The sequence below is a fragment of the Pelophylax lessonae genome (genome assembly GCF_965119305.1).
Source record: "Pelophylax lessonae genome assembly, chromosome: 3".
Classification (NCBI taxonomy): Eukaryota; Metazoa; Chordata; class Amphibia; order Anura; family Ranidae; genus Pelophylax; species Pelophylax lessonae.
Window position 1 is genome coordinate 500,953 of NC_138770.1, and position 26,741 is coordinate 527,693.

The window sequence follows — 26,741 nt, forward strand, 5'->3', positions numbered from 1 at the left end:
TCAAGATACATAAATTGTGTCTGCAGCACAGAGAAGGAAGATTATCTGAGAGAAATACAGGAATACAGGACGGGGAACACAGCTCAGGAAAGTGACCAGGGTATTACAGGCTGATATCACCCAGTCCCCCCCCTACTCTGGACCAATCAGTGAGCAGTATGGGTGGAGGAATGTATTTAGTGTTAATGACCCACCTGTGCTGATCTCTGTAGGAGTGTCCTCCTCTATAAATGTCCCCGTTATTCCATCCTCCTCCATAGACTGCTGATCATCCCTCACATACTTCTCTTCTTCTGTTTTAACTTTAATTTTTAGATCTATCAGATCTTCACCCTAAACCAAGAAAATATCAACTGTAAAATATAAGCTGACATAAAATATCCACACATTGCTCCCACACGTCCATGTTCTAGATACTTTGTCCCACCAACCTTATAACAGTGAGGGATGGTGGGATCTTCCTGTGTGGAATCCCGGGAATACAGAGGACGGGGACATCTCTCTGGTGGGTTCCTGGTATTAGGTGGCTCCATCATATCCTTGTGTCCTTCTGAAAACTCCTCCATCACTCCATACTCCTCATCCTCCTCTTTATACTCTTCTTTAACATCAATATTATCATCCCCGAGGTTTCCTCTCTGAATATATAATAAAACATTTATTGTAACAAACATGCTGTATATAAATAAGAACTACCAATAATTGTCACTTGTCTACCTGATGATGGTGAGGGATGGTGTGACCTTCCTGTGTGGAATCCCGGGAATACAGAGGACGGGGACATCTCTCTGGTGGGTTTCTGTAGCTGGATGACTCCACCATGGTGTCCTGGTACAGATCTTTGTGTTCCCTTAGAAACTCTGACTCCTTCATCACCCTATCCTCATCATCCTCCTCTTTTATCTCTTCTTTAACCTCAACTTTAGAATCTCTCAGGTTTCCACTCTGAATATATAATAAAAATGACATCAATGGTAACAATGCAGATAATGTACAGATCCTAATGATACTATCAGTGATTGTTCCTCATCTACCTGATGATGGTGGGGGATGGTGTGACCTTCCTGTGTGGAATCCCGGGAATACAGAGGACGGGGACATCTCTCTGGTGGGTTCCCATTACTGGATCCATCTGTAGGAAACACACACACTGACTGAATACATTGTTTCTATGTGTTTATCAGATGATGGGGGATCTAGGTGGATCCTCCGTACTGCTCTCTCCTTTACAATAAAGTCTCCTCTTACCCGGTGATGTGAGGGGCGGCTGATTCTCCATCATGACATCCTTGTAGAGATCCTTGTGTCCTTCTAAATACTTCCACTCCTCCATGGAGAAATAGACAGTGACATCCTGACACCTTATAGGAACCTGACACACACAATGATACAGTCACCATCCAGACACATCCCTTGTCTGTTACTGGATAATGTCCCAGAATTCCCAGCACCGCTCACCTCTCCTCCATGATCTCTCAGGTGACTTCTAGAATCTTCTTTGTATTTCTCTATTCTATCAGGGAGGGAGGTGGAGGCAATGTGATGGTCATATGATCTCCAGACTTCACAGGAGGAAAACTCTAGATCTGAACACAAATAGTAAAATTAAATCATATTGCCAGAATCCTCCTCATCTCTCAGGTCAGGTCTCTATTTATTAAAGCCCCACCTCAGACTGAGTTATAATTTACCCACACAGGACCCCCACACTACGCAGAGTAAAAGCTTGTTGCAGACATTCTGACATCATAACATACAACGCAGGACCAACAGACCCACTTTTGAAAGTGAGAATTCCAAGGGTCCGCCCACATCCTAAGAGCATGAGAAAAAAAAGCCAGATGGAGAGACATTGGGGGGAAGAGCTGTGAGGTCAGTGTGATGTCATAGGACATATAGACTTTGAATGCAGGAACATTTGGTTGGGGAGATTTGAGGGGCCCTCGATATGAGGCCCCCATACAAACCAAATCATTGTTTCTGGGTGCGTCCTACCTCTCCTACACTGAAGAGTGAACTTTGACCTTTACCATACCGAAATCTGTCAGGAAAGTGTGAAAGTAATCTCTCATGTGATCAGGTGACGTGCGGAGGAACGGAGTGTAAATAGCAGACAATTTTCTCCAGAGCTCCTAATGGTGGGGATGGATTTTGCTGCATGTTTTTCATCCCCCCCCCCCCCCCCCGGTCACTGCAGGTGTGGAGAAAAGCTGTGTAAGTGGATATGGAGGAGAGATGAGGGGGAGATCCAGGAATCAGGATAAAGGTCAGGACAAGCAACAGACGAGCGCATCCAAGAGATGAAGCCGGGGTCACTACACAGAAAATCAATCCAAGGAAACAACAGGCAGGACGAGGAATAGCAAGAAGGAGCTCAGCGACAAATGAGAATATTGCTCAGCCAATAGGAGATTATCTCAGCATGACTTACATAATGAAGGAGATGAGGGGGAGGGGAGGTGACCATAGATACATGGAAATTCAGCTGGTTCAGCAGGGATCGATCACATTTCCATCCATGTGTGGTCACTGCCGGATAAAAGTCACTCATTCAGCAGCTGCAGCCAATAGCTTCATCACTGATCTGTGTATTCTGAGAGCGGAGGAGCGCCCCCCATTGTCAGAATACAATAGTGCAGCGGGGAGAATTCCCCCATCCCCCTCCAATGTGTGGATGGGGGAATCGCTTCAGTTTTTTTTCACTCATCCCGCTGGCTGAACGATAAAACTGAACCATGTATGGCCAGCTTTAGAAGCAAGATATATTATTCATCAACTGATCCCCCTGAAGGGGTTAATCTACATATTACCTCCTCTGCCTCCAATTCCTGCATTGTCTTCTCTTTCCGTCCTACCAAATGGAATATCCTGTCAGAATCTGACATCACTTCCTGTCTGTATTCCATAGAGACTTCCTGTCTGGGTAGAAGTTAGATCACCACCTTGTGGAGCTCAGAGGAACTGCAGCCCTGAGAACCGTCTGGTAGTGTGAACACAGCCTTGTGCTGTGTGTGTATGTACTGTATATCCTTCCCCTTTCTCTCTGTAGTATGGTAAGCAACGGGTTAAGTTGCTGTCTGCAAAATGTTACAATTATGTATATGTCTGGGAGCTGGGTGTGGCTGAAGTTAGTTGCATGCTGATGGCAGTAAATAAAGAAGCAACCTGTACAGCTTGTCTGTGTTAATACACTACATTTTGGCGACGAGGATGGCTAGCTTTCTGGATTTACCGGCTATCGGACCGTTTGATGTGTCTGGAGACCACACTAGTCTCTCACAGCGCTGGGACAAGTGGAAGAAGGGATTTCAGCTCTATGTTATAGCCACAGGAGTGACTGCACCTGCTCAGAAGAGAGCCATGCTGCTGCATCTAGCTGGACCTCAAGTTCAGGACATTTTTGAAACCCTGGGAGCAACAGGGGAAGATTCAGACTATGAGACAGCCATGAATAGACTGAGTGAGTACTTTGAGCCAAAGAAAAATATTCCCTATGAAAGATATAAGTTTAGACAGGCTGTGCAAGAACTGGGAGAAACCACAGACAGTTATGTGACTAGGCTGAAATATCTGGCAAAGTCTTGTGATTTTGGGACTGTAACTGAGGAGATAATCAGAGATCAGGTCATAGAGAAATGCACATCTGTGCACCTCAGGAGGAGATTATTGAGAGAACCTAGTCTCACACTTACTAGTCTGCAGGAGATTGCAAAAGCCATTGAACTGTCTGAGCTCCAGGCTCTGCATATTGAAACCAAGAACACTGCATCTGTCAATACAGTCTCCAAACCTACCTATAATAATAGGAATATCTGGAGTAGGAAAGAGAGTTTTCCAAAGAGGACTTTACATATCACCTGCAATAAATGTGGCAGGGCGGGACACACAAGTCAGGACTGCACTGTGGTACAGAATAAAATGTGCTATGCTTGTGGAAAGACAGGTCATTTTGCAGCTGTGTGTAGAAGTACAACCAGAGATAACAAAACCAAAGGCCAATCTGCACAAGTAAATGTTATAGCTGAGGATAAAGAGAGTGCTCCTGACTGTGAATTTATATTCTCCCTGTGTTCTCTGCAAGCTGGGACATTAACCATTAAGATTGGAAATACAGATGTGTCAGTGTTGATTGACTCTGGAGCTACATGCAATGTTATGGACTTGGCTTCTTGGCACAGTCTTAATGGCAGAGAAAATCACCTTAAATTGTGTAACACCACTAAACAGATTTATACTTATGGCTCCAGTACACCACTGCAACTTAAAGGCAAATTTTATACCTCTGTTCAAACACATGAGACTGGTCCTCCATTGCAGACCAAATTCTATGTTGTAGATGGCACAGGGTCGCCTCTGCTTGGTCGTCAAACCGCAATGGCACTAGGGGTGTTACAGATTGGCCGTGATGTAGGCAGCGCAAGAGTGAATATGGTGTCTCCTGCTATTTCTGCATTGAAAGAGGAATTTAAAGATTGCTTCTCTGGGTTTGGAAAATTAAAGGATTTTCAGTTGGAGCTTCACATTGATCCACATGTAAAGCCTATTGCACAGCCAGTACGCAGACTTCCTTATAGCCTGAGATCACCTGTTGAGCACAAACTGGAAGAGCTGCTAGACCTTGACATTATTGAACCTGTGGAAGGGCCCACTCCGTGGGTATCGCCGTTAGTTGTTGTACCAAAGGGCACAGATATTCGGATTTGTGTGGACATGAGATGTGCTAACCAAGCTGTGCAGAGAGAGAGACATCCAATTCCCACTATTGAAGATGTTCTGCATGCAATGAATGGGGCAAGTGTCTTCAGTAAACTGGATTTGAAATGGGGTTATCATCAGATTGAATTGACCCCAGCATCTAGAGTCATCACTACATTTGCAAGCCATAAAGGTCTTTTTAGATACAAGAGGTTGATGTTTGGCGTATCGTCCGCACCGGAGGCCTATCAACATGTGATTCAGCAAGTGCTACATGGTTGTGAAGGCACGCATAACATTTCTGATGATATAATTGTGTGGGGAACAAACACACAGGAGCACGACGAACGTCTCCGTGCAGTGCTAAATCACTTGAAGGAGAAAGGGTTAACATTAAATGAGAAGAAATGCACATTTCAAATGAATAAAATGACTTTTATGGGCCATGTGCTGTCTGACAGGGGCATTGGTCCGGAGGACTGTAAAATTAAAGCTGTGTCTGATGCCAGAAATCCTGAAAACCCTGCAGAAGTACGCAGTTTTCTTGGGCTAGTGAATTACTGTGCCAAGTTTATTCCAGATATGGCGACTGTCAGTGAACCTTTGAGAGTGTTGACTCGCAAAGCAGTCCCGTGGAAGTGGGGCTTTTTGGAACAAGGTGCATTTGATGAACTTAAGAGACGGCTGACTTGCGCCACAACTTTGGCTTATTTCAATCCTACTGCACACACCCAAGTTATTGTCGATGCTAGCCCTGTGGGGTTAGGCACCATCTTGGTTCAGAGACAATGCACAGGCGATTACAGGCCTATTCAGTATGCAAGCAGATCCCTCACTGATGTAGAGAGACGTTATTCTCAGACCGAGAAAGAAGCTTTGGCTGTTGTTTGGGGATGTGAAAGGTTTCACACCTATCTCTATGGCCTTGATTTTGAAATCATCACAGACCACAAGCCTCTGGAAGTGATATATTCGCCACGCTCAAAACCATCCGCCAGAATTGAGAGATGGGTTCTCAGATTGTTACCATATCGCTTTACAGTGCGGTACAGACCTGGACCGACTAATGCAGCAGATGCACTTTCCAGATTGCCTCAGTCTTCTGCACCTGTTCATAACCTGGCAGAAGAGTACATTCGTTTTGTGGCTACTAACGCCATGCCTCAGGCATTGACACCGCGGGAGATTGAAGAATTGTCATCTGTGGATCCGGAAATTGCTCGGTTGAGAAAATGTGTAAGACAAGGGGTTTGGGTGGATTGTGACCCAAGCTATCACAGAATCAAACAAGAGCTGAGTATTACAGGACAACTAGTTCTACGTGGCAATCGTATTGTGATGCCTAAAGATTTACGGAAACGTACATTACATTTAGCCCATGAGGGCCATCAAGGCATTGTACGCACCAAACAAAGATTACGTGAGAAAGTCTGGTGGCCAGGAATTGACAAGGATGTGGAACGTTTGGTTTCTTCATGTCGAGCATGTCAGTTGGTGGGCAGCAAACCTAAACCAGAACCAGTAACTCACACTGTTCTACCTGAGGGACCATGGGAAGATTTAGCCATTGATCTGTGCGACATTCCATCTGGACACCATCTTTTAGTTGTTGTGGACTATTATTCAAGGTGGCAAGAGGTGGTAGTTCTCACTAAAGCTACATCATCAACTGTAATTGAGGGGTTGGAGAGCATTTTTGCATCTCATGGGTTGCCTAAACGGATTGTGAGTGATAATGGTGCCCAATTTACTTCTCAGGAATTTCAGGATTATCTGAAATCAAATGCTATTGAACATCATCGTACAACTCCATACTGGCCACAGGCTAACGGGGAAGTGGAACGCCAGAATCGAACCTTGCTGAAAGCTTTGCGGATTGCTCATTTAGAGAGAAGAGACTGGAAAAAGGAACTGTGGCGTTTTCTTTTGGCTTATCACACAACTCCGCATACTGTCACTGGAGAGATGGGTTCTCAGATTGTTACCATATCGCTTTACAGTGCGGTACAGACCTGGACCGACTAATGCAGCAGATGCACTTTCCAGATTGCCTCAGTCTTCTGCACCTGTTCATAACCTGGCAGAAGAGTACATTCGTTTTGTGGCTACTAACGCCATGCCTCAGGCATTGACACCGCGGGAGATTGAAGAATTGTCATCTGTGGATCCGGAAATTGCTCGGTTGAGAAAATGTGTAAGACAAGGGGTTTGGGTGGATTGTGACCCAAGCTATCACAGAATCAAACAAGAGCTGAGTATTACAGGACAACTAGTTCTACGTGGCAATCGTATTGTGATGCCTAAAGATTTACGGAAACGTACATTACATTTAGCCCATGAGGGCCATCAAGGCATTGTACGCACCAAACAAAGATTACGTGAGAAAGTCTGGTGGCCAGGAATTGACAAGGATGTGGAACGTTTGGTTTCTTCATGTCGAGCATGTCAGTTGGTGGGCAGCAAACCTAAACCAGAACCAGTAACTCACACTGTTCTACCTGAGGGACCATGGGAAGATTTAGCCATTGATCTGTGCGACATTCCATCTGGACACCATCTTTTAGTTGTTGTGGACTATTATTCAAGGTGGCAAGAGGTGGTAGTTCTCACTAAAGCTACATCATCAACTGTAATTGAGGGGTTGGAGAGCATTTTTGCATCTCATGGGTTGCCTAAACGGATTGTGAGTGATAATGGTGCCCAATTTACTTCTCAGGAATTTCAGGATTATCTGAAATCAAATGCTATTGAACATCATCGTACAACTCCATACTGGCCACAGGCTAACGGGGAAGTGGAACGCCAGAATCGAACCTTGCTGAAAGCTTTGCGGATTGCTCATTTAGAGAGAAGAGACTGGAAAAAGGAACTGTGGCGTTTTCTTTTGGCTTATCACACAACTCCGCATACTGTCACTGGCGTTAGTCCTGCGGAACTTCTTTGTGGTCGCAAATTCAGGACAAAATTGCCAGACATTGGGGGTCCTCCTACAAGTCAGAAACCTTTTCGGCATATTGATGAGGAAAGGAAGATCCGGGCTGAACAGTATGCAAACCACCGCCGCCATTGTCAACCTAGTGGCCTTCAACAGGGTGATAAGGTGTTGCTTCAAAGTGATCGGTTTAACAAACTGGCTCCGTCCTTTGAACCTGAGCCTTATGTTGTAAAGGAGAAAAGAGGTACTCAAGTGGTTTTAGAGGATTTAGATGGACACACAAAAGTGCGTAATTCCTCATTTGTGAAGAAATTTATTGAGTCAGAAGGTCAAGTATCAGAAGATGGCGAACAGGCAAAGAGTAGTGATGATACTGCCAGTGATCCAGACTTCAATCCACAACCATCCACATCGGAATGGCCAAGAGAAAAACGAGCAACAAATCCAACGGCCTACCTTAAGGACTATGTGTATAGTCAGGAGTTTATAGGTTAAATTTTTAGTTGTTCATCCATGCATTTTGTTAATCTTATTAATACGTTGTGCATGTTATGTTTTATTCAAAGAGAGGAGGGAATGTAGTATGGTAAGCAACGGGTTAAGTTGCTGTCTGCAAAATGTTACAATTATGTATATGTCTGGGAGCTGGGTGTGGCTGAAGTTAGTTGCATGCTGATGTGCAGTGAATAAAGAAGCAACCTGTACAGCTTGTCTGTGTTAATACACTACACTCTCCTCCCTGAGTGTGTATGAAGAGGCGGAGCTCCTGCTGGAACAGCGATCGGAGGAGGAAGCCGAGTCTAGGAGGGAGACTGACAGAAAGCCCAGCAGACTTGCAGGAGTGAGCGAGGAGGATCCAGTTCCTTTGCCATCTGAGGTGAGGAGAGTGTGAAGGATGTTTGTGACTCTGGTAGCTGAAAAGCTGGGAGTCATATTGCTCTGGTGAGTGGGGAAGCACTACTAAGGGGGCGCCCTCACCATCACGTGTGTAAGAGGTGGAAGAAGGCGTGGCTACACTACAGCTGGCACAGTTTGGAGCACGGAGAACTTTCACACCTTATCAACTTTTTATTCATTTGTGGACTTTTATGGAGCAACAGAACTTTGTTGAAGTAGGTGCAAAGTGGAAGCAGTGGACTTGCAGAGAACACTATATTGAGAAAAGAATATTGTATGATTACATGAATTTGAACAGGTTATTACTTTATAGAAAATATTATAATATAATGAAGTAGGTGTAAAATGGAAGCAGTGGATCTGCAGGGAACAGCATCTTGAGCACAAAGCACTTTATGTTGTATATGAATTTGCACATGGATCAGTTTACTTAATTTATTGATAAACACCATAAGATGAATGAAGTAGGTGTAAATCTAGACCTAGGGAACACAAGGGAGGTGGAGTGTGGAATCCTCCTATCCTCACAGAGCACCTTCCAGGTTCTCCACTCTCCTCCCTCTCATCATTTGAAGCTCACTGTATACGTCTATTTTCTCCAATCTCCTCTAGAATTGCTGTGATCTATCGGCCCACTGGACCGGTATTAACTTTCCTTGATGACTTCTCTGCCTGGCTGCCCTACTTTCTCTCTTCTGAAATCCCCACAATCATTCTCAGAGACGTCAACATCCCTGTTAACATGAACATTTTTGTTACTTCTAAATGTTTTAGTCTAACCTCCTCATTTGGCCTGAAGAAATGGGTACACAATGGATAGAGGCTTCTACTCACTCTGGTGACAACACCCTCACCCTTGTATTCTCCCACCTATGCCCTCCATGCATCCTCTCCACCAATCCTCTCCCTCCCTCTAAACACCACTAGGGATGGGCGAGCGGTTTGGGCCGAGGATAACTTCACCAATCACCCGAATTTTCTGTGTGCTCTGTGTTTTCATTTTGTTTACTATTTACATCCCACCGAGCGCAAAGTCAATAGGTTGTTAAGAAGGGAAAGCGGGAAGTCGGCTGCTGCGTCCTTAACAACGAATAAGTCATGAGCTGTCAGTTGGCTTCTCAGATGACAGCGGAATGTAAAAAAAAGAATTGCCGGTAAGAAGAAAATCGGGGAGAAATTGGCGTGTAGTCCCCCAAAATCCATACCAGGCCCTTTGGGTCTGGCATGAATTTTAAGGGGAACTCAATGCCAAAATTTAAAAAAAAAATGACATGAGGTACCCTCGAAAATCTATACCTCACCCTTATCCGAGCATGCAGCCTGGCAGGCAAGGAAAGAGGGGGACGGACGAGTGCCCCCCTGAATCATACCAGACCACATGCCCTCAACATGTTCCTATGTTGATGGGGACAAGGTCCTCTTCCCCAAAACCTTGGCCTGTGGTTGCGGGGGCCTGCAGGCAGGGGGCTTATCAGAATCATGAAGCCCCCTTTAACAAAGGGGCCCCCAGATCCCGCCCCCTGTGTGAATGAGTTTGGGGTACATTGTAAGAATAAATGAGGCTATGAGCCCGTTTTTCACAATTCCTTCTATAGAAAAATCAAAACAACAATGTCCTCCAATGTAGATCCATCATCAATCATGACACCCACTGCACCTCTGGACCCCAAAAAAGAAAACACTCCACTCTCAAGGAATTACAGTCTGACAGTTCTTAAAAAGGTTAGCAGCAGGGCCACCTGGTGACATCATCTGGTGGCCTGCCCCCTTGTGATGTAACTGACTAATGCCAGTTGGATCGGTGACATCATAAGGGGCAGGGCCACCAGGTGACATCACCAGGTGGCTATGTCCATTACCTATTTAAAAACTGTCACCCAGCGGAGCAGGCATTCGACAGTCAGCCTTCCTCGTGGGCGGAGGTTTTTTTTTTCTTATTTTGGCTCGGCGGTGCAGCGGTCGTTGTGATTGACGATGGATCTACATCAGGGGACATTGTTTTTTTATTTTTATTTTTTTTAATAAAGGAACTATCAAAAAGTGTCTCATGTCTTTATCTTTAACACTTTTTTTGGTAAATGAGGGCCAGGATCTGGGGGCCCCCTTTTTCAAGGGGGCCTCCAGATTCCGATTAGCCCCCTGAAGACCCCCTTAACCCAAATCACCCCCCCCATGTTGAGGGCATGTGGCCTGGTGTGGTTTGGGGGCACTTGCTTGTCCTCACCCCTGTCCTGGCCTGCCAGGCTCCGTGCTTGGATAAGGGTCCGGTATGGATTTTGGGGGGGAAGATACGCCATTTAAAAAAAAAATGGTGTGGGGTTTCCCCTAAAAATCTATACCAGACCCTTATCCAAGCATGCAGCTTTTTTTGGGCCTGGTATGGATGGGGCCTGGTATAGACGGTGGGGACCCCACTCATTTTTTTTCCCCATTTTTTATCTTCCTTGCCAACAATTATTTATTTTTTTACATTCAGCTGTCTGCGGGGAAGCCTGCTGACAGCTGATGACTCATTTGTTGGTAAGGACACTCTTGCGGGTTCCCGGCCTCACTTCTTAACAACCTATTGACCGTGCACTCGTCGGGATGTAAATAGTAAAATAAATAGAAGAAACGCAGAGCACACAGAAAATTCGGGTGTTTGGCAAACTCCTGAAGGGTCCATTTCGGGCTGAAGTTATGCTCCGTCCAAACTGCTCGCCCATCCCTAGTGGTGTTTAGAGGGAGGGAGAGGATTGTTGGAGAGGTTGCATGGAGTGCATAGGTGGGAGAATACAAGGCTGAGGGTGTTGCCACCAGAGTGCGTAGAAGCCTCTATCCATTGTGTATCCATTGCTTCAGGCCAAATGAGGAGGTTAGACTAAAACATTTAGAAGTAGCAGAAGTGTTTGTAGTAACAGGGATGTTGAAGTCACCGAGAATGATTTTGGGGATTTTAAAGGGCCTGGTATGGACCGGGGGGAACCCCCACACTGTTATTTTAATTTATTTATATTGCCGACAATTGATTAAAATCAATTTAAATGTAATTTTTTTTCTTTATAATTGTCAGTTTTGCTGCAGCAGGTTCTATACACAGAACATATACGCCACTTTACAGGCAGACTAAGGCTGGATACACACTATACAACTATTTTTGTTAGATTTACCTTCAACTATGTAGTGAAAGGGCCTGCCTGACTGCATACAAATTGAAACTGTTTAGGTTTGGAAATTGGAAAAAATCTAAAGAAAATTGTATAGTGCGTATCCAGTTTAACCACTTTAACACTAGCCACTGTGCTGCTACTGCGGCACAGTGGCTCGTTATCGTCTAGCGACGTAGACCTACGTCGCTAGACTCCTCCCCTCTAGGCGGCGCTCCTGCTGTTTTCATTCACAGCGGGAGTCGGGCCAGGGGAGGAGCGGCGGCGATCGCCGCTGCTCTGCCCCGATCGTCAGGGAATCCAGTTTGGAGATCTGCCCGCCTGTGTAAACAGAGCGGGCGGATCTCCTCAGTGACAGGGAGTGACAGATCGGAGTGTTCAGCATAGCTGGACATCCGATCTGTCCCTGTCTCACACAGTCACCTCCCCCCCACACGTCAGTAAGCACCAGGCATACATTAACCCCTCCCTCTCCAATAAAATTAACCCCTTCCATGCCAGTGTCATTTTTACAGTAACAGTGCATATTTATAGCACTGATTACTATAGAAATGTCACTGGTACCCCCAAAAGTGTCAAAAATGTCAGTCAAGGGTCCGATCTGTCCGCCGCAATGTCGCAGTCCCGCAAAAAAAATCGCAGATCGCCACCATTACTCGTTAAAAAAAAAACACCAAAAATGACAGAAATCTTTCCCTTAGTTAGTAAACGCAATAACTTTTGCGCAAACCAATCAAAATACGCTTATTGCAATTTTTTTTACCAAACATAGGTAGCAGAAAACAAATTGGCCAAAAATTTTTAAAAAAATTGGTTTTTACATCTTATTTAGGGGGAATTTCATATAAAAAAATGTAAAAAAAAAAAAATTTATTTTTTCAAAATAAATGCTCTTTTTTTGTTTATAGCGCAAAAAGTAAAAATCGCACAGGTGATCAAATACCACCAAAAGAAAGCTCTGTTTGTGGGAAAAAAAGGATGTAAATTTCGTTTGGGTACGGCGTCGCTTGACCGCGCAATTGTCAGTTAAAGTTTTTTTTTTTGTCATTTTAAGCATTAATAAAATCACTGCTCCTTTGAAAACAATATTTTGTAAAAAAAAAAAAAAAGATAAAGAAAAACACGCACACAGAAATTTCTGGTGTTGGGCAAATGGCCAAACGGAGGATGTTCAAGCCGAACTATGCCGTCCCGAACCATTTACCCATCCCTACTCCCTGGCTATCTCTCGCCTCGACTACTGAAACTTCCTCCTCATTGGCTTACCTTTACATATGATATCCCTCCTTCAGTCCCTCATGAATGCTGCTGCCAGACTCATCCACCTCACAAACCGCTCAGCATCTGCTACCCCTCTCTGCCAATCCCTCCATTGGCTGCCACTCACTCAACAAATTTAAATTAAAAATACTAACAGTAACTTACAAAGTCATCCACAACCCCGCCCAAGCTACACAACTAACCTGGTCTCAATATTCCAACCAAATCATCCTATTCGATCTTCCCAATATCTCCTGCTTTCTAGTCACCTCCTCCCACATCCAGGACTTCTCCCGAGCCTCTCGTATCCCATAGAACTCCCTACCCCAATCTGTCTCACTATCTCTTACTCTATCCACCTATTGGTGTTCCCTGAAAATTCATCTTAGTTGACCATACAGTGGCAGTGTTTCCCAGCAATACAGACGAGCTGCAGTTATAAAATTAGCCACACGGTGGCAGTGCTTCACAGCAATACAACCGAGCTGCAGTTATACAATTGGCCACACGGTGGAAGTGTTTCCCGGCAATACAACCGAGCTGCAGTTATAAAATTGGCCACACGGTGGCAGTGTTTCCCGGCAATACAACCGAGCTGCAGTTATAAAATTGGCCACACGGTGGCTGTGTTTCCCGGCAATAAAGCCGAGCTGCAGTTATAAAATTGGCCACACAGTGGCAGTGTTTCCCAGCAACACAGCCGAGCTGCAGTTACAAAATTGGCCACACGGTGGCAGTGTTTCCCAGCAATATAGGCGACTGCAGTTACAAAATTGGCCACACGGTGGCAGTGTTTCCCGGTAATACAGCCGAGCTGCAGTTGTAAAATTGGCCACACGGTGGCAATGTTTCCCAGCAATGTAGGCGGCTGCAGTTACAAAATTGGCCACACGGTGGCAGGGTTTCCCAGCAATACAGCCGAGCTGCAGTTACAAAATTGACCACACGGTGGCAGTGTTTCCCGGCAATACAGCCAAGCTTCAATTACAAAATTGGCCACACGGTGGCAGCGTTTTCCAGCAATACAGACGAGCTGCAGTTACAAAATTGGCCACACGGTGGCAGTGTTTCCCAGCAATACAGCTGAACTGCAGTTATAAAATTGATCACACGGTGGCAGTGTTTCCCAGCAATACAGCCGAGCTGCATTTATAATATTGGCCACACGGTGGTAGTGTTTCCCAGCAATACAGCCGAGCTGCATTTATAATATTGGCCACACGGTGGTAGTGTTTCCCAGCAATATAGGTGGCTGCAGTTATAAAATTGACCACACGGTGGCAGGGATTCCCTGCAATATAGGTGGCTGCAGTTATAAAATTGACCACACGGTGGCAGGGTTTCCCAGCAATACAGCCGAGCTGCAGTTACAAAATTGACCACACGGTGGCAGTGTTTCCCGGCAATACAGCCGAGTTGCACTTACAAAATTGGCCACACGGTGGCAGTGTTTTCCAGCAATACAGACGAGCTGCAGTTACAAAATTGGCCACACGGAGGCAGGGTTTCCCTGCAATATAGGTGGCTGCAATTACAAAATTGGCCACACGGAGGCAGGGTTTCCCTGCAATACAGGTGGCTGCAGTTATAATATTGACCACACGATGGCAGTGTTTCCCAGCAATACAGCCGAGCTGCAGTTACAAAATTGGCCACACGGAGGCAGGGTTTCCCTGCAATATAGGTGGCTGCAGTTATAATATTGACCAAACGATGGCAGTGTTTCCCAGCAATACAGCCGAGCTGCAGTTACAAAATTAGCCACAGGGTGGCAGTGTTTCCAAGCAATACAGCCGAGCTGCAGTTATAAAATTCACCACACGGTGGCAGTGTTTCCCAGCAATACAGCCAAGCTGCAGTAACAAAATTGGCCACACGGTGGCAGTGTTTCCCAGCAATACAGCTGAGCTGCAGTTATAAAATTAGCCACAGGGTGGCAGTGTTTCCAAGCAATACAGCCGAGCTGCAGTTATAAAATTCACCACACGGTGGCAGTGTTTCCCAGCAATACAGCCAAGCTGCAGTAACAAAATTGGCCACACGGTGGCAGTGTTTCCCAGCAATACAGCTGAGCTGCAGTTATAAAATTAACCACACGGTGGCAGGGTTTCCCAGCAATACAGCCGAGCTGCAGTTATAAAACTGGCCACACGGTGGCAGTGTTTCGCAGCAATACAGCCGAGCTTCAGTTACAAAATTGGCCACACGGAGGCAGGGTTTCCCTGCAATATAGGTGGCTGCAGTTATAAAATTGATCACACGGTGGCAGTGTTTCCCAGCAATACAGCCGAGCTGCATTTATAATATTGGCCACACGGTGGTAGTGTTTCCCAGCAATGTTGGCGGCTGCAGTTACAAAATTGACCACACGGTGGCAGTGTTTCCCAGCAATACAGCCGAGCTGCAGTTACAAAATTGGCCACAGGGTGGCAGTGTTTCCTAGCAATACAGCCGAGCTGCAGTTATAAAATTCACCACACGGTGGCAGTGTTTCCCAGCAATACAGCTGAGCTGCAGTTATAAAATTGGCCACACGGTGGCAGTGTTTCCCAGCAATGTAGGCGGCTGCAGTTACAAAATTGGCCACACGGTGGCAGTGTTTCCCAGCAAATACAGCCTAGCTGCAGTTACAAAATTGACCACACGGTGGCAGTGTTTCCCGGCAATACAGCCAAGCTTCAGTTACAAAATTGGGCACACGGTGGCAGTGTTTTCCAGCAATACAGACGAGCTGCAGTTACGAAATCGGCCACACGGAGGCAGGGTTTCCCTGCAATATAGGTGGCTGCAGTTATAAAATTGACCACACGGTGGCAGTGTTTCCCAGCAATACAGCCGAGCTGCATTTATAATATTGGCCACACGGTGGTAGTGTTTCCCAGCAATACAGCCGAGCTGCATTTATAATATTGGCCACACGGTGGTAGTGTTTCCCAGCAATATAGGTGGCTGCAGTTATAAAATTGACCACACGGTGGCAGGGATTCCCTGCAATATAGGTGGTTGCAATTATAAAATTGACCACACGGTGGCAGTGTTTCCCAGCAATACAGCTGAGCTGCAGTTATAAAATTGAGCACACGGTGGCAGTGTTTCCCAGCAATACAGCCGAGCTGCATTTATAATATTGGCCACACAGTGGTAGTGTTTTCCAGCAATACAGACGAGCTGCAGTTACAAAATTGGCCACACGGAGGCAGGGATTCCCTGCAATATAGGTGGCTGCGGTTATAAAATTGACCACACGGTGGCAGTGTTTCCCAGCAATACAGCTGAGCTGCAGTTATAAAATTGAGCACACGGTGGCAATGTTTCCCAGCAATACAGCCGAGCTGCATTTATAATATTGGCCACACGGTGGTAGTGTTTCCCAGCAATATAGGTGGCTGCAGTTACAAATTTGACCACACGGTGGCAGTGTTTTCCAGCAAATACAGCCAAGCTGCAGTTATAAAATTGGCCATATGGTGACAATGTTTCCCAGCAATGTAGGCGGCTGCAGTTACAAAATTGGCCACACGGTGGCAGTGTTTTCCAGCAATACAGACAAGCTGCAGTTACAAAATTGGCCACACGGAGGCAGGGTTTCCCTGCAATATAGGTGGCTGCAGTCATAATATTGACCACACGATGGCAGTGTTTCCCAGCAATACAGCCGAGCTGCAGTTACAAAATTGGCACAGGGTGGCAGTGTTTCCTAGCAATACAGCCGAGCTGCAGTTATAAAATTCACCACACGGTGGCAGTGTTTCCCAGCAATACAGCCGAGCTGCAGTAACAAAATTGGCCACACGGTGGCAGTGTTTCCCAGAAATACAGCTGAGCTGCAGTTATAAAATTGGCCACACGGTGGCAGTGTTTCCCAGCAATGTAGGCGGCTGCAGTTACAAAATTGGCCACACGGTGGCAGTGTTTCCCAGCAAATACAGCCGAGCTGCAGTTACAAAATTGACCACACGGTGGCAGTGTTTCCCGGCAATACAGCCAAGCTTCAGTTTCAAAATTGGCCACACGGTGGCAGTGTTCTCCAGCAATACAGACGAGCTGCAGTTACAAAATTGGCCACACGGAGGCAGGGTTTCCCTGCAATATAGGTGGCTGCAGTTATAAAATTGACCACACGGTGGCAGTGTTTCCCAGCAATACAGCTGAGCTGCAGTTATAAAATTGAGCACACGGTGGCAGTGTTTCCCAGCAATACAGCCGAGCTGCATTTATAATATTGGCAACACGGTGGTAGTGTTTCCCAGCAATATAGGTGGCTGCAGTTACAAATTTGACCACACGGTGGCAGTGTTTCCCAGCAAATACAGCCAAGCTGCAGTTATAAAATTGGCCATATGGTGACAATGTTTCCCAGCAATGTAGGCGGCTGCAGTTACAAAATTGGCCACACGGTGGCAGTGTTTTCCAGCAATACAGACAAGCTGCAGTTACAAAATTGGCCACACGGAGGCAGGGTTTCCCTGCAATATAGGTGGCTGTAGTTATAATATTGACCACACGATGGCAGTGTTTCCCAGCAATACAGCCGAGCTGCAGTTACAAAATTGGCCACAGGGTGGCAGTGTTTCCTAGCAATACAGCCAAACTGCAGTTATAAAATTCACCACACGGTGGCAGTGTTTCCCAGCAATACAGCCGAGCTGCAGTAACAAAATTGGCCACACGGTGGCAGTGTTTCCCAGAAATACAGCTGAGCTGCAGTTATAAAATTGGCCACACGGTGGCAGTGTTTCCCAGCAATGTAGGCGGCTGCAGTTACAAAATTGGCCACACGGTGGCAGTGTTTCCCAGCAAATACAGCCGAGCTGCAGTTACAAAATTGACCACACGGTGGCAGTGTTTCCCGGCAATACAGCCAAGCTTCAGTTTCAAAATTGGCCACACGGTGGCAGTGTTCTCCAGCAATACAGACGAGCTGCAGTTACAAAATTGGCCACACGGAGGCAGGGTTTCCCTGCAATATAGGTGGCTGCAGTTATAAAATTGACCACACGGTGGCAGTGTTTCCCAGCAATACAGCTGAGCTGCAGTTATAAAATTGAGCACACGGTGGCAGTGTTTCCCAGCAATACAGCCGAGCTGCATTTATAATATTGGCAACACGGTGGTAGTGTTTCCCAGCAATATAGGTGGCTGCAGTTACAAATTTGACCACACGGTGGCAGTGTTTCCCAGCAAATACAGCCAAGCTGCAGTTATAAAATTGGCCATATGGTGACAATGTTTCCCAGCAATGTAGGCGGCTGCAGTTACAAAATTGGCCACACGGTGGCAGTGTTTTCCAGCAATACAGACAAGCTGCAGTTACAAAATTGGCCACACGGAGGCAGGGTTTCCCTGCAATATAGGTGGCTGTAGTTATAATATTGACCACACGATGGCAGTGTTTCCCAGCAATACAGCCGAGCTGCAGTTACAAAATTGGCCACAGGGTGGCAGTGTTTCCTAGCAATACAGCCAAACTGCAGTTATAAAATTCACCACACGGTGGCAGTGTTTCCCAGCAATACAGCCGAGCTGCAGTAACAAAATTGGCCACACGGTGGCAGTGTTTCCCAGAAATACAGCTGAGCTGCAGTTATAAAATTGGCCACACGGTGGCAGTGTTTCCCAGCAATTTAGGCGGCTGCAGTTACAAAATTGGCCACACGGTGGCAGTGTTTCCCAGCAAATACAGCCTAGCTGCAGTTACAAAATTGACCACACGGTGGCAGTGTTTCCCGGCAATACAGCCAAGCTTCAGTTACAAAATTGGGCACACGGTGGCAGTGTTTTCCAGCAATACAGACGAGCTGCAGTTACAAAATTGGCCACACGGAGGCAGGGTTTCCCTGCAATATAGGTGGCTGCAGTTATAAAATTGACCACACGGTGGCAGTGTTTCCCAGCAATACAGCTGAGCTGCAGTTATAAAATTGATCACACGGTGGCAGTGTTTCCCAGCAATACAGGCGAGCTGCATTTATAATATTGGCCACACGGTGGTAGTGTTTCCCAGCAATACAGCCGAGCTGCATTTATAATATTGGCCACACGGTGGTAGTGTTTCCCAGCAATATAGGTGGCTGCAGTTATAAAATTGACTACACGGTGGCAGGGATTCCCTGCAATATAGGTGGTTGCAGTTATAAAATTGAGCACACGGTGGCAGTGTTTCCCAGCAATACAGCCGAGCTGCATTTATAATATTGGCCACACGGTGGTAGTGTTTCCCAGCAATACAGCCGAGCTGCATTTATAATATTGGCCACACGGTGGTAGTGTTTCCCAGCAATATAGGTGGCTGCAGTTATAAAATTGACCACACGGTGGCAGGGATTCCCTGCAATATAGGTGGTTGCAGTTATAAAATTGAGCACACGGTGGTAGTGTTTCCCAGCAATACAGCCGAGCTGCATTTATAATAATGGCCACACAGTGGTAGTGTTTTCCAGCAATACAGACGAGCTGCAGTTACAAAATTGGCCACACGGAGGCAGGGATTCCCTGCAATATAGGTGGCTGGGGTTATAAAATTGACCACACGGTGGCAGTGTTTCCCAGCAATACAGCTGAGCTGCAGTTATAAAATTGAGCACACGGTGGCAATGTTTCCCAGCAATACAGCCGAGCTGCATTTATAATATTGGCCACACGGTGGTAGTGTTTCCCAGCAATATAGGTGGCTGCAGTTACAAATTTGACCACACGGTGGCAGTGTTTTCCAGCAAATACAGCCAAGCTGCAGTTATAAAATTGGCCATATGGTGACAATGTTTCCCAGCAATGTAGGCGGCTGCAGTTACAAAATTGGCCACACGGTGGCAGTGTTTTCCAGCAATACAGACAAGCTGCAGTTACAAAATTGGCCACACGGAGGCCGGGTTTCCCTGCAATATAGGTGGCTGCAGTCATAATATTGACCACACAATGGCAGTGTTTCCCAGCAATACAGCCGAGCTGCAGTTACAAAATTGGCACAGGGTGGCAGTGTTTCCTAGCAATACAGCCGAGCTGCAGTTATAAAATTCACCACACGGTGGCAGTGTTTCCCAGCAATACAGCCGAGCTGCAGTAACAAAATTGGCCACACGGTGGCAGTGTTTCCCAGAAATACAGCTGAGCTGCAGTTATAAAATTGATCACACGGTGGCAGTGTTTCCCAGCAATACAGCCGAGCTGCATTTATAATATTGGCCACACGGTGGTAGTGTTTCCCAGCAATACAGCCGAGCTGCATTTATAATATTGGCCACACGGTGGCAGTGTTTTCCAGCAATACAGACGAGCTGCAGTTACAAAATTGGCCACACGGAGGCAGGGATTCCCTGCAATATAGGTGGCTGCGGTTATAAAATTGACCACACGGTGGCAGTGTTTCCCAGCAATACAGCTGAGCTGCAGTTATAAAATTGAGCACACGGTGGCAATGTTTCCCAGCAATACAGCCGAGCTGCATTTATAATATTGGCCACACGGTGGTAGTGTTTCCCAGCAATATAGGTGGCTGCAGTTACAAATTTGACCACACGGTGGCAGTGTTTTCCAGCAAATACAGCCAAGCTGCAGTTATAAAATTGGCCATATGGTGACAATGTTTCCCAGCAATGTAGGCGGCTGCAGTTACAAAATTGGCCACACGGTGGCAGTGTTTTCCAGCAATACAGACAAGCTGCAGTTACAAAATTGGCCACACGGAGGCAGGGTTTCCCTGCAATATAGGTGGCTGCAGTCATAATATTGACCACACGATGGCAGTGTTTCCCAGCAATACAGCCGAGCTGCAGTTACAAAATTGGCACAGGGTGGCAGTGTTTCCTAGCAATACAGCCGAGCTGCAGTTATAAAATTCACCACACGGTGGCAGTGTTTCCCAGCAATACAGCCGAGCTGCAGTAACAAAATTGGCCACACGGTGGCAGTGTTTCCCAGAAATACAGCTGAGCTGCAGTTATAAAATTGGCCACACGGTGGCAGTGTTTCCCAGCAAATACAGCCGAGCTGCAGTTACAAAATTGACCACACGGTGGCAGTGTTTCCCGGCAATACAGCCAAGCTTCAGTTACAAAATTGGCCACACGGTGGCAGTGTTCTCCAGCAATACAGACGAGCTGCAGTTACAAAATTGGCCACACGGAGGCAGGGTTTCCCTGCAATATAGGTGGCTGCAGTTATAAAATTGACCACACGGTGGCAGTGTTTCCCAGCAATACAGCTGAACTGCAGTTATAAAATTGATCACACGGTGGCAGTGTTTCCCAGTAATACAGCCGAGCTGCATTTATAATATTGGCCACACGGTGGTAGTGTTTCCCAGCAATACACCTGAGCTGCATTTATAATATTGGCCACACGGTGGTAGTGTTTCCCAGCAATATAGGTGGCTGCAGTTATAAAATTGACCACACGGTGGCAGGGATTCCCTGCAATATGGGTGGCTGCAGTTATAAAATTGACCACACGGTGGCAGTGTTTCCCAGCAATACAGCTGAGCTGCAGTTATAAAATTGAGCACACGGTGGCAGTGTTTCCCAGCAATACAGCCGAGCTGCATTTATAATATTGGCCACACGGTGGTAGTGTTTCCCAGCAATATAGGTGGCTGCAGTTACAAATTTGACCACACGGTGGCAGTGTTTCCCAGCAAATACAGCCAAGCTGCAGTTATAAAATTGGCCATATGGTGACAATGTTTCCCAGCAATGTAGGCGGTTGCAGTTACAAAATTGGCCACACGGTGGCAGTGTTTTCCAGCAATACAGACAAGCTGCAGTTACAAAATTGGCCACACGGAGGCAGGGTTTCCCTGCAATATAGGTGGCTGTAGTTATAATATTGACCACACGATGGCAGTGTTTCCCAGCAATACAGCCGAGCTGCAGTTACAAAATTGGCCACAGGGTGGCAGTGTTTCCTAGCAATACAGCCAAACTGCAGTTATAAAATTCACCACACGGTGGCAGTGTTTCCCAGCAATACAGCCGAGCTGCAGTAACAAAATTGGCCACACGGTGGCAGTGTTTCCCAGAAATACAGCTGAGCTGCAGTTATAAAATTGACCACACGGTGGCAGGGTTTCCCAGCAATACAGCCGAGCTGCAGTTAAAAAATTGGCCACACGGTGGCAGTGTTTCCCAGCAATACAGCTGAGCTGCAGTTATAAAACTGGCCACACGGTGGCAGTGTTTCCCAGCAATACAGCTGAGCTGCAGTTATAAAATTGACCACACGGTGGCAGTGTTTCCCAGCAATACAGACGAGCTGAAGTTACAAAATTTGCCACACGGTGGCAGTGTTTCTCGACAAACCTTCAGTTTCTATTGGAGATAATATTTGACATGTGACTGTTCCATTTTTTGTTGTTGGAGAGAATTGGAACTGCACTGATATTGTTATAAAAATACCAACAATTACAAATCTGCATTTTATTTACATTGTAAAACGTCCATATATATTTCTCATTTATTTAACCTCTTGCTGTCTGGGGCATTTTTCACATCCATGTACAAATCAGCATTTTTTTTTTTGCTATAAAATGACTTAGAACCAGGGGCGGACTGGGGCGGGGGGCAGGGAGGCATTTTCCCCCTGGGCAGCACTGATCTCCTGTACAAAGGCCGATGTGTCGCCAGCTCAGAACTGCGCATGTGCAATTCCGGAGCTGTCCGAGTGAGGCTGTACAGGCGTGAACTCTTATCCCTCCATCCAGCACTATGAGGCAGGCAGCCAGCGATGTGTACTGTCAAGGGGCTGACAGTCTGTGTTACAGAGTGAGTTACCCACCCCCTCCCTCCTCCATACCAATGGTTGGTAGTGGATCTGCTCTCTCTTTGGGCGGGAAAGTTTAAACTGAGCAGTCTACTCGGCAGCCAGAGCCTTACAATGAAGTAAGTGAGCCTCTCTTCCCTCCTTCCAGCTATTCCTCCCCCTCCCCCTCTCTGCAGCTGGCAGTCTTCCTGCATGTTGCCCCTAGCCCCATAGACCTCTATTAGGTTGCACATTTTTACTGCATGTTCTGAAAGTGCACAAAAAGTCCTGTATGCTGCATCTTTGGTGCACTTCCAGAAAATGCAGGCAAAACGGACAACCTACACGAAGGCTAAGGGATTGCGGCGAAGGAAAAGTGCCAGTGCACCTGCACTGCAGCCAAACCGCAGCACACTGTGTGAGCCCAAAGGCTTGTATTCACTTACAGCAGGCACTGACACTCCACTGAAAAGTGATCCATGCTCAGGTCACTTTTCAGAGGCATTTGACAGGCAGAGAGGAGTTGTTATCACATTTCCTTCCTGCCTGTTTTAAAGAGGTTGTAAACCTCAGATTTATTTTTTTAACCACTTAAGCCCTGGAAGATTTTACCCCCTTCCTGACCAGGGGGTATTTTGCGATTCGGCACTGCGTGACTTTAACAGATAATTGCGCGGTCGTGCGACGCTGTACCCAAATGAATTTGACGTCCTTTTTTTCCCACAAACAGAGCTTTCTTTTGGTGGTATTTGATCACCTGTGCGATTTTTTGATCATGCGCTATAAACAAAAAAAGAGCGCCAATTTTGCAAAAATAACAAAATTTTTCAAATTTTTTTATATGAAATTCCCCCCAAAAATAATGTAAAAATCTAATTTTTTAAAAATTTTTGGCCAATTTGTTTTCTGCTACCTATGTTTGTTAAGAAAAACACAATAAGCGTATTTTGATTGGTTTGCGCAAAAGTTATTGCGTTTACTAACTAAGGGAAAGATTTTTGTCATTTTTGTTGTTTTTTTTTTAACGCGTAATGGCGGCGATCTGCGATTTTTTTTGCGGTACTGAGACATTGCGGCGGACAGATCGAACCCTTGACTGACATTTTTGACACTTTTGGGGGTACCAGTGACATTACTACAGTAATCAGTGCTATACATATGCACTGTTACTGTAAAAATGACACTGGGAGGGAAGGGGTTAACTTTATTGGAGAGGGAGGGGTTAAGTGTGTCCCTAGGGGCGTGTTTCTTACTGTCATTGGATGTTGCTGTGTGTGTAACAGCACAGATCAACGGTCCTACATAGCAGGACCGAGCGATCTGTGCTTTTACACAGGGGAGAATGACAGGTGGCTGTGTTTACATCAGCCGCCTGCCTTTCTCCCTCTCTACCCGACGATCGCGAGTGACCGGCGGAAACGCGTCGGCTTCTTCGGCTACGAGCGGGGGCGGGAGCACACCTCCGGCGGCGCACGTTTGTCCCCTATTCGCTCCCAGGCTAGTGACGTACTGGTACGTCACTTTGCCTGGGAGGGGCTGACCGCCGCCGTATATAGTCGGGCGGCGGTCGGCAAGTGTTTAAGGTGCACCTGAAAGGCAAACACATAATGAGCTAGTATGCATCGCATACTAGCTCATTATGAAATACTTACCTTAGAAAAGCCCCGAAGCGCCGACCGCTCACCTCTCCCATGGGTGACATGTTCTGTCACCCTTCTTCCGGGTTCGCGGCATCCGGCCGTCTGATTGGCTGGAGCCGCGATTACGTCACTCCCGTGCATGCGCGCGGGAGCCGACGGTCACGGCACGGGGCTTTGAAGGAACGGCACCAGCGGCCGTTCCTTCAGAGCGCATGCGCCAGTGACGTCACTGGCTGCATGTAAGGTAAATATCTCCTAAACGGTACATGTTTAGGATATATTTGCAGTACCTATAGGTAAGTCTTATCATAGGATCACCTATAGGTACAACTTGCAGAGGAGGGTTTACTTCCTCTTTAACTTCCTCAATGCCAGGTGATGGCACAATTCACTTTGAACTCCACCTTATTTTCATTACTTATTGTAGGTATTAGATGTGCTCCCACCTCATTGTTTGCACTTCTAATACCTAAAGAGAGTTATGAAAATAAGGTGGAGTTCAAAGTGAATTTCTGCACCTAGGTGGAGCATCCCTTTTAGAAGATTTGAGGGTTTTAACCACTTGCCGACCGCCTAAGGACGATTTACGTCGGCAGTCAGCCCCTCACAGGCAAAGTGACGTAGTACTACGCCGCTAGCCTGTGAGGCTCTAGGGAGCGAGCGCACACCGCTGGAGGCGCGCTCCCGCTCACGGACCCCCCCCACGCGAGTGACCGGTGGACCCGATGTCCGCCGGTCACTCGCGATCGTCGGTTACAGAGGGAGAAAGGCAGGCGGCTAATGTAAACAAAGCCGCCTGTCATTCTTCCCTGTGTAACAGCAGAGATCATTCGGTCCTGCTATGTAGGACCGTAGCTCTCTGCTGTTACATCACTAGCCACATTCAATCACAGTTAGAATCACGCCCCTAGGGACACACTTAACCCCTCCCTCTCAAATAAAGTTAACCCCTTCACTGCCAGTGTCATTTTTACAGTAACAGTGTATATGTATAGCACTGATTACTGTAGTAATGTCACTGGTAACCCCAAAAGTGTCTAAAATGTCAGTCAAGGGTCCGATCTGTTCGCCGCAATGTCGCAGTACTGCAAAAAAAATCGCAGATTGCCGCCATTACTCGTTAAAAAAAAAAACAATAAAAATGACAAAAATCTTTCTCTTAGTTAGTAAACGCAATAACTTTTGCGCAAACCAATTAAAATATGATTTTTGCGATTTTTTTTTTACCAAACATATGTAGCAGAAAACAAATTGGCCTAAAATGTTAAAAAAATTAGATTTTTACATTTTTTAGGGGAATTTTATATAAGAAATGTGAAAAATATTGTTATTTTTGCAAAATTGTCGCTCTTTTTTTGTTTATAGCGCATGATCAAAAAATCGCACAGGTGATCAAATACCACCAAAAGAAAGCTTTGTTTGTGGGAAAAAAAGGACGTGAAATTAGTTTGGGTACAGCGTCGCACGTCCGCGCAATTGTCCGTTAAAAGTCATGCAGTGCCGAATCACAAAATAGGCCCTGGTCAGGAAGGGGGTAAAATCTTCCGGGGCTTAAGTGGTTAATAAACCCAGAGACTAGTGGACTTAGGCCACCATAGACAGATTTACATTTCTGCTGAACCGGCAGAATTTCAATCTATGTGCAGACTGGTTGTACAGAATTCGATCAATTGACTTCAGTACAACCAGCTTGTCTTTATTTTTTGTCGATCATTGTCGACATTCTGATGGCTGGGAAACTTTCTTCACAGAGCACACCCCAATGCACGGCTCCTACGGAAGCTTGGTAAATCAAATGCCAGGCTTCCCTAGTATTACACCTGTGTGGCTGCGACCAAGTCTGGGCACAAGCCAGCACAGGCTCTTGGAAACAGAGGAGGGTGGTCAGTAAGAGGAGAGCTGGGATATGACGTTACTTACTGTATATCATATCTCTGCCACTCCTAAACCTACTCCACTGCAGCACCAGACCCACAATGCCCTTATCTGGCTCTGGGGGCCGGTGCACCGGCATGTGCTTTTCTCACTACCTGCAATTGACACAGGAGGAGCCTGCAGCCTGGAGAATCTGGTGGTCATGCCCAGGGAGACAGCAGGACTTGCGTGTTTAGCCTGCTGCACTTACTGTAACTCTCGGCTACTCTGCTCGCTTGGCTTGCCCAGTGGTGTGGCGCTCACTCATCAGAGAAGGTCCAGACTCCACAAGTAGCGCTTAGTGTGGCGGCAGTGACAGCACAGTCTTTTGCCTTCATCTTCCTGCAGTCTCTTTGATCTATGTAATAGGAGTGGGGAAGGCGCAGGCTCTCTGCCTCAGTCTCTCTGGTGGCATTAATGTGGAACAGTCTCTGAGAGATTGCCGCTGCTGAGAGAAGCCCCCACAGAGAGTGACCGCTCCACTCTGCCCCCACATAGAGTGACCGCTCCACTCTGCCCGCA

At 46.4% G+C, this 26,741-nt stretch overlaps 3 protein-coding genes across 3 annotated transcripts in view; all 3 read right to left on the reverse strand.

Annotated features, from left to right (window-relative positions):
- LOC309550209 (uncharacterized protein) lies at positions 1 to 26,319 on the reverse strand (the record flags this gene model as incomplete). Its single annotated transcript, XM_082250624.1, has 8 exons — positions 1 to 20; positions 195 to 333; positions 432 to 638; positions 718 to 945; positions 1,035 to 1,132; positions 1,249 to 1,372; positions 1,459 to 1,586; positions 26,226 to 26,319. 8 exons carry the CDS (start codon positions 26,317 to 26,319, stop codon positions 1 to 3), a joined length of 1,038 nt encoding a protein of 345 aa, XP_082106750.1.
- The window catches only part of LOC309549119 (uncharacterized protein), a 2,919,967-nt gene that overhangs the window by 12,930 nt on the left and 2,880,296 nt on the right, over positions 1 to 26,741 (reverse strand). The gene's annotated exons all lie outside the window — the stretch shown is intronic.
- LOC309548636 (gastrula zinc finger protein XlCGF66.1-like) overlaps positions 1 to 26,741 on the reverse strand; it is a 292,938-nt gene that overhangs the window by 12,930 nt on the left and 253,267 nt on the right. The window lies entirely within an intron of this gene.